Source organism: Lolium perenne, chromosome 4, assembly GCF_019359855.2.
Source record: "Lolium perenne isolate Kyuss_39 chromosome 4, Kyuss_2.0, whole genome shotgun sequence".
Lineage (NCBI taxonomy): Eukaryota > Viridiplantae > Streptophyta > Magnoliopsida > Poales > Poaceae > Lolium > Lolium perenne.
Window position 1 is genome coordinate 63,789,086 of NC_067247.2, and position 8,771 is coordinate 63,797,856.

General features: G+C 44.3%; 1 protein-coding gene across 1 annotated transcript; it reads left to right on the forward strand.

Moving 5' to 3' along the window:
• The first annotated feature begins 1,473 nt into the window (after positions 1–1,473).
• On the forward strand, positions 1,474–5,548 carry LOC127292768 (probable WRKY transcription factor 57). The gene is made up of 4 exons (XM_051322225.2): positions 1,474–2,051; positions 2,754–2,912; positions 3,110–3,582; positions 4,970–5,548. Exons 1-3 carry the CDS (start codon positions 1,711–1,713, stop codon positions 3,567–3,569), a joined length of 960 nt encoding a protein of 319 aa, XP_051178185.1. The 5' UTR covers positions 1,474–1,710; the 3' UTR covers positions 3,570–3,582; positions 4,970–5,548.
• The last annotated feature ends 3,223 nt before the right edge of the window (positions 5,549–8,771 follow it).

Below are 8,771 nucleotides of genomic sequence, written 5' to 3' on the forward strand. Positions count from 1 at the left end.
AGATCTGGGCCGCAACATTGTTTTGTTCTTTTTACTGATTTTTTTAAACATTTATCTTCTGAATCTCATGTGATTCATGCAGTTTTCATTTTGTTCGTGATGACTTCCTTTGTATGGATCTTGTATGAATCCTGTTGTAAATCGAAACTGCATGTATATTGATTGAATTTTGTTTCACTTCTCTTGAATCTTCTATGGAGTGTGTGAATCTAATATGGATCTGTGTGCATCTACTGTCTTGAAATGAATCCGTATGAATCTTGATGAAACATGAAATAAACATGCATGAATTTTATATGAAACTATAAATCTCCTATATAAAACTATGCATCTTCTAATTCATTTTTTCTTAAGATGCTTCATGGCAGATTTAGTCCTGTACAAAAGATTAGGCAGGTAATGTTGCAGATTTGGCAGGTAAAAAAATAAAACTATTTCAGGGAAAAAACACATTATAAAACTATGCATCTTCTAAAAATCTATGCAGAAACTGAACAAAAATGCATCAGTTTGTATTATGGAAGAAATCTTTTGTGAAAATTTGTTAATTAATTTGGTGAAAATATGCTCTTGACCAAAATAAATTATAGGGAAAGAAATCATCTGTGAATCTCCAATAAACTATTTTAGGGCAAAGAAAGCCATCATGTTTTGTTACAGTAAAAGCTATTATGTGTTGGCTGGAAAAAGAGACAAACATAACTAGTATGTAAAACGAAACCTGTAAAAAAATCGTTTGTGTTAAATAACGAAGCTTGTAAAATTTTCATTTCGGTTGAAAAGTTATTAAAGCTTTATTGCAGCTACTGAAAACTGATATTGTTGAATTCGTGGAACTACTGAAAAATGTTGCTGCCTCATGAAGCACTTGTCTAACATAGAAAACCTGAAAATTCTAAGGGGTGTTGTGAAAAATCAAAGTTTGAGGTGGAAGGTTGTTTCTAGATATGTGTTTGCACGAATCTCCAACAAATCAAGGGCAAAGATAGTACGGGGGGACCTTCTCACATTAGGAGTTGCATTTCTCATTTTGAAGATCAACTGTTGCAGATGCTCGTCGCCTCTTCCCCGGGCCGGCACTCGCGGGAGCTTGGTCCTGGCGCTAGGCCCGTTCCTCCGACCAGAAATGGAGCCTTGTATACCAGTCTACCACTCTACCACCGATGATTGGTGCAACCCCATTTTGTGTTATCACACCGGAATATTTTACTCTGCCATGTAAGGCTGGAGAGGCATCGCTTCACTCCCAAGTAATTCTAGTACTCGCTCTCTCTCACCACTGTCACCCACCAGCAACAGCAAAGACCGGTGCTCAAAAAAAAAAAAAAAAAAAAAAAAAAACAGCAAAGACCGACGACGACCGAGACCGCCGCGAGAGCGAACGCCCAAGAAAGTTCCAAAAATCCCTTCGCTCCCGACGCGTCCGCTCCGGGCACCGATAGAAAACCACGACAGCTACCTCTGGCGTCGGTTAATTAATCCACCCTCCCCGGCCGCACCGGCCCAGATGGAATGATGCGCGCGCGACCCCAGTCCCTCCCAGACTCCCAGCACAAGCACGCCCACGCTAGCCCAGTCCTCCTCTCCCCCAGTAGCAGCTGCACCATCGTCCTGTCCAAACCCAAGCGCCGCTGCAGTGCACTGCAAGATAGAGGTAATTGAGCGGAGAGAAGGCTAGCTAGCTTTGATCGGCCGGTTTGATCGGGTTCCATGGCTGGCGCAGCGGGCGACAGGCCGGAGGGGGTGGGCGGAGGAGGCGGAGGGGAGTGGCCGTTTGCAGGCGACGCCTTCGCGGAGTACCCATCGGCGCTACTGTTCGCGGAGCTCGGTGGATGGCCCGGCCGCCTTGGCGCGGGCGCCGGGGACCTGACGCCGCTGGATCTGTCGGTGACCAGTGCGTCAGGGGTCCTGGCGGCGACGGTTGCACCGACGTCTGGAGGCACGCCGTCCAGGTCCAGGTCTGTCGACGCTGGTGGCGCGTCGTCTAGCTCGAGCGGCGACGGAGCCGGCGCCGACACCGGCAAGCTGGCGGCCGCCGACGATGCTGCAGCGTGAGTCAAGCGGCCCAGCTCTCTCTCTCTCTCTTTGCTCTTGCTTGCGACATGGTTACGTGGATTGCGCGTCCGCGAGGGGCAAATCCGGCAAAGACGGATGGGAACGGTGTGTACGCCGATCTGCGTGCCGCGTCGGTTCTTGCGCCGCGATTCCCGCTCGTACGTAGATCCTTCCAAGTTTCACGCGGTTTCCTCTATCAATTTTCTTCTTCTTCTTCTCTCTCTCCACTTCTTTATTCTTCGTCCCCCCTTTCCCCCGGTATTCATACACCATTTCATATTGTACGCGCGTACGCGTGCATGTATTATACAAAATCGGTCCAAAATCCAGTGCTAAAAATATCTCAAATTTTGTGCAAAATCCAGTGAACCAGCATCTCTGCGAGGTGAAGTAGCTCGTGGGGTGGTCACGTACGTACGGCCCTGCCCTGCTGTGCACTGACGATGCCACCGGCCAATTTCTTTTGTCTTGCCTATCCAAGTTCATTGCACATTAAAATCACTCACTGATCTCCAGCCCTACAAACACGTATCTAGCTACCTTAGCATTAACTTCATGCCCCGGGCCCCGGCGATCAAGCGATGGCGTGCTTCACACTTTGAATTGTTAAGCTTGAATATGATAAGTTTAGCTAGTACTCCGTACTAGTTCTTGCTGTTTGGGAGCTTAATTAGTTGGGTTTACTTGCGTATGTACAGGAGCATGAAGCCAACGGCGACGGCGGTGAAGAAGGGGCAGAAGCGGGCGCGGCAGCAGCGGTTCGCTTTCATGACCAAGAGCGAGATAGATCATCTCGAGGATGGGTACAGATGGAGAAAGTATGGGCAGAAAGCCGTCAAGAACAGCCCTTACCCAAGGTGATCCATCCTCTATAGTTCGATCGATCAATCGTCTTGTCTAATTTAGTCATTATCTGCACACTTTTTTGCGGGGTCGTTATTATCTGCACACATTGGCCAGAGCAAGATTTAAAATTTCCACTGCTTATTGTCTCGCTAAAATTTGAAAATATGCATAATTAATCTCACCGATGGCTTTTCTATCCTGCGCGCAGGAGCTACTACAGATGCACCAATAGCAAATGCACCGTGAAGAAGCGCGTCGAGAGGTCGTCCGACGACCCCTCCGTGGTGATCACCACCTACGAGGGCCAGCACTGCCACCACACCACCTCCTTCCAGCGCGGCGCCGGGGCTACGGCTATGCACTTCCATAGCGGCGCCACCATTGCACTCGCTGAGCAGATGTCGTTCGCCTCGGCGCAACACTTGTACAACTTGCCGCCGTTGCGCAGACAGATGAACTCTACATCGCCGGAGTCCGTCGTCAGCTCGACGCAAGCTTCTTTCGGCCAGCAGCTCAATGGAACCAATGGTGAGCTTCCGCGGTCGACTAATTACAGTCCGACGGTGTCCATGGTGCAGTCACCCTCGTCGTCGTTGGTGTCTCCGGCTGTTTCATTTGACATGGGACTGCTAGGCGACATCGTGCCTCCTGGAGTAAGAAATGGATGACGGTCTATAAATGGTAAGCATATGTTGTGCTTTATTACATGTCTAGTTGTCAACACATATGTGTACTCCTAAGGTTTTCTTAATATCTGAACCAATATCGAACCCCACCTCCCAGACTAAAATTAGAGTAACTTCACATATTGGGTAAAACTGTGGACTTTCAGCAATGCAATTTCATGCTAGAAAATATTTAATTATAGGAGACAGAGACTTGAGACAACTTTATATGTTAATGCATTTGCCAAACTTTGGCTAGTCACTCACTGCATCTCTTTTATTGAAATATTTTACAATTATTTCCAAACTTAAAACTATTTTCCATAAAATAATTGATTTTTTCAAGAATATGTTGCTATATATGTGTGATATACTAGTTAATTATTGGATATAGAACTATATTATATGTGAAGGCTAAAAAAATTCTACTCCTGGGTGTAGTTTTTTTTTTGCGGGAATACTCCTGGGTGTAGTTACACCCCACATATCATATATTACCATACACAAGTATATATACACGTACTCCCCGTCCCAAAATATAAGGGTCCTTAAATTTCGTTGGTCAGCAACTTACAACTTTGATCTTGATTTGTACTTATTATATGCCATTTTTTGGTAGAATATATATGAAATGAAAAATACTTGCAAAAGGAATGGAAGGATACCATTTATATATTCTGAATCAATACAATTTGGTATAAATTAGCAGTCAAAATTGTGCACCAAAAAGGACAAAAAAATTGTCTTATATTTTAGGACGGAGGTGGTAATACTTTATCGATTCGAGTATATTCATATACTACTGTATCTAAGACATGTATATAGGCTAGCAGTCTGTAATTACATGCGGTTGCTTACATGCATGTAGGAGTACTGTATATAGACAAGCTGCAGGGGCCAGGTATATACATATTGTCAGATCAATATGGCATGTCATATAATATTTATAGATGATTCATCATTCATACATATGAACACTGCGACCAACATACACGGGGATCTGCATGTACAGTACATGTGAATTCATTGATTAGACAATAAGTTCGTATAATTTGTGCATGAAGTAGACCAGTACGTACTACACACATGTATCCATTCCTTGCACTAGGTAGTAGTTGTTGTACAATGTACTAGCACAGCACATGCTGCCCCCAAGTGTTGTCCAATTCTTTCTGGTGTTTACATCATTTTCACATAATATTCGTCTGTTCATTTTTTATGTACCGTTTTTCGCATGCTGACCAGTCTATATCTGTCACCTCCTCTTTTATATCTTACAGATATGCATCTTGCAATTTTCTAGACGTTATTAATTTTCCAGCTGAGGGAAAGACATGTGTATGAATGTTAATTTTGTGGTGTAAATAACCTATTCTGATTACATTGTACTCCGGTTTATGCAGACTATATCTGAAGCCATGTCATGCATGTCTCAGATGGAGGCAGACGGAAAGGCACACCAATCAGCTAGCTAGGGTGTTCCGCTGATCCTCTCCTGCAGAATCCAACAATTTAAACGACCAACCATCCTTAATTTCGTCCAATCTCTATATGGCGTAAGAGTATAGCTATTCAGTCTTTTACGCCATGCTTAACTTGATCGACGAGTACTGCTAGCTTCCTCGATCAAGTTCTCGTGATGACTAGATTTGCTAGTGATTTTGCACGCCGCATTATTGGACAGGCAGGTGCAATAATATTTGGTCTCATAGCAAATTTGTATTCCCACTTCAACCTTTATCCTATATCCTATCTGTTGGATCTGCTTGGCCCTTAGCATACAACACTTTGATTTGTATAGCCTGAATTCCTAGTGTTGTGGTTCTTGCAGGACAATATTGTATTATAACCTAAATTTATTTTGCACTTTGTAGCTAGCTGGCTAGCAGGTTAATGTTTTTGTGGATATATGTGTTTGATGTATTCTGCATATGCAATTCAGTATCGGAGTAGTACTAGAATGCTAGATCATTCTACTCTTTGTTCTTTGCTCCTATTTAACTCCTTATTTTTCTATTGGGATCTTAAATTTATGTGTGTCGTGCATGCATGGAGTACATGGGAATACGCTGTGCACCTTTTAGCTGCTAGATAGCTATCTTTGCTAAAGTAAAGTCGATCCGTGCGCCACATGCTCTGCTATCAGCTTTTGGTTAAATCGGTGCGGATGGAATGTTCCCTTCAGTTCGACCATACCATATGCCTCTACATTCCATCCATATAGTGTCCACATGCAATGCAGTGAGAATGCAATGTGTAGGCCAGAGCCAGAGCCAGACCCCTTTAATGGCGACATGTCCGACGGAGGATCGATGTGCATGCACCTCCGAGGCTCTCTTGATCCGTGTCTCAGGAATAGCTAGGTATTGTTTACCTTTCCTGCGTTGCGTTGCTGTCTATCGCCGCAATAGCATCGGCGCATCGCTATCTTTTTTATCTTCGTATCTTATCGTGAGCTGAATTCATTTCATTTTGTTATATCTATAGTTGGTAATCCAGCTTATCGTCGGCAGTACATAGCTGGATTTGTTGTTAAATTTAAGTCCATAGTTGTAGGCCTATATTTTTAGATAAAGGGAATATATTAATATCAAAAGATACCAATTACACCCTGTCTCTGCAATAACGCTCCACCCTAATGGCAGTACGGATGCACACAGCCAAAAAAGAGTAAAGAAAACTAAGAAATAAAAATCCCGCTAAGCATTCTGGACCTAGCAACAGCGATACAACCACCACCGTGACAACACCTGAAGTACAGACTCTCCAAAATCGACGCCTCCAAGAAGGGAACAGTGCACCAGCACCGTCGTCGTCCGACCAAAGATCTTAGGTTTTCACCCTGAAGATAGTCCCCACTCTTAAAACAATGCCTCCAACAAGAACATTGCCAGGCACAACCAGTTAAGGCCAGACCTTGGGATTTCACCCTGAGAGGTAAGACTCTGAACTTCTCCTATGCTGCCGCCCCCACATGCATACCACTGCTGCAGAGCCTGGAACGCCAAGAAGATCCCTCAGCATCACGGAGACTCGAACCTCCTTTAGCCAGTCCACCAATCCGGCCTTCATGATATTCCTTCTTCTGACTTCACCATGGACCAAAAAGTCACTCGATGTCAACACAGAATAGAGCTTCGCGCTGCTCCCTCCGGAGCCAAACGGTCGGAATAAAAACATGGGTGCGCGCGGCCGAATACCACCCGATCCAGCAAACTGCAGGCAAAAGACGCATTGTTCCATTCGCCAACGGAGCTTTCCGAAACTCATCTCTCCAGCCAGATCAAAGCAAACTGGCCTCCGGAAGATCTTCATCCTGTCATGCGAGAAACCCGAGAACCGCCACCAAAAACAAAGCAAGATCAACAGCCCCCACGCTGCCAATCCCTCCTGCCGGATCACCAAGGAAGAGGACAACGACGTGGATCATGCGTACCACCGCCGAACCATTACCGGGGGCGGAGGCCACCACCGCTCCACCGAATCCTCCATGGCTACCGACGGAGAGCCTCAGGCCCCGGCCAAGTAGTCGTGCCGCCCGGCTTCCTCCACCAGCGCTACATCACCTCCCATGGAACGCCGCCGCAGAAACCCTCTTCTCCCCCTCGTCAATTCAACGGAGGGGGTGCCGCCACCACCGCCATAGGCAGGCCGGGATCGGGGCCATGGCTGGGGCCGAGGCACGGGGGCCAGGGCCGAGGACAGCGCCGGGGTCGGGGCTGCGGCCGGCAGCGACGGGGGGCGGGTGGCTATGGGGCGCGGGGGGACATGTCCTAAATGTAGAAGAAGGCTAACCGAACTGATGCAACACACTATCTATTCAGTCATACCACAACAATGTACTGTACAGTCACTAGTAGAAAAAAGGCCTTTAGTCCTGGTTCATAACGGGCTTTAGTCTCGGTTGTGCAACCGGGACTAAATGGTCGAGACTAAAGCCCCCCTTTAGTCCCGGTTGCTTACGAACCGGGACTAAAGGTCCATCCACGTGGGTTCCGTGCGTCGGGCCGAAAATGTCTCCAGGTGAATTTTTCTAATTTTATTTTTTCTAATTTTTTTTACTCCATTTTTTTCTATTTTTTCAGAATTTATATTATTTGCATAGTTTAGTCTCTATCTCTAACTACATTTATCTCTAGTCAAATTACTTACTCGTGGTCAAACTTCCCGCTCGGTCACCCTTACTCCTACTACTTTAGCACTAGCACGCTTAACTTCCGAGTTCCATTCCGTCCCGCATCCAAGTGCTTCGCGCGCATGTATGTGATACTAGTATCGTATCAATCATATTAACATGTTGGTCGATGTCACATTTCTTTATTGTTTGAATTTCAAATAATTATTTTAATAAAAAAAAGTAATGATGTAATAATAATCTTGAATAAATAAATAAACATTAATTTTATAATTTGTATTATTTTTAAAATTTTTAATATTTTTTTTGCCAAACCTAAAACCTAAAAATTTGAAAATCTAAAAATTGGGTAAAAGTAATAGTAATCTTTATGCAGAATGCAATTATTAATTTTGAATTTTTTAAAAAATAAAAATAATATAAAATCTGTAATTTATAGCAAAAACTAAAATCTTCCTGCTTTCGTATTTTCATTTGGAATTTTGTGAATCTAGAATCGGATGTAACTTTTTCCCACGATCATTTTGATATATTATATGTTTTTTTCCGACGTCGTATGCAAAAGTTAATGCGGTTTTACCATTTTTAAACCTTTTTTGCAAAAAAAAGTGAAAATTCAAATTTGTTAATTTTTCCTAATAGTAGGTTGCATAACATACATGAATCTCAAAAGATTTTATTTTTTGAATTTTCTATCATTTTCTTTTCTATTTACAGTGTTAAAAAAGCCCAACCGGGACTAAAGGGTACACCAACCAGGACTAAAGAGGCCTGCGCCGGCCGCAACCCACCATGCCCTTTAATCCCGGCCGGAGCATTAGTCTCGGTTCACCAGCAGAACCGGGACTAAAGACCTCATTAGTCTCGGGTCAAAGTATTTGGGGACTAATGGGTTGGGATGAAAGACCTTTTTTCTACTAGTGAGTTACATGCATGATGATTGATGAGTAGCCGATAAACCTAACAAAAACTAGACCAACCGAGGGAGGAATCCCGTGAATTTAATTAAGGAGATGTGAGTCTTAGAGCATCTCCAGCCGCGTTCCCCAAACCATCCCACAAAACGCGCC

Coding starts and splice junctions, on each gene's coding strand:
- LOC127292768 (XM_051322225.2), top strand. CDS start 1,711: ATGGCTGGCGCAGCGGGCGACAGGCCGGAGGGGGTGGGCGGAGGAGGC. Junction 2,052..2,753: donor GCCGCCGACGATGCTGCAGC/GTGAGTCAAGCG, acceptor GCGTATGTACAG/GAGCATGAAGCCAACGGCGA. Junction 2,913..3,109: donor AAGAACAGCCCTTACCCAAG/GTGATCCATCCT, acceptor TCCTGCGCGCAG/GAGCTACTACAGATGCACCA.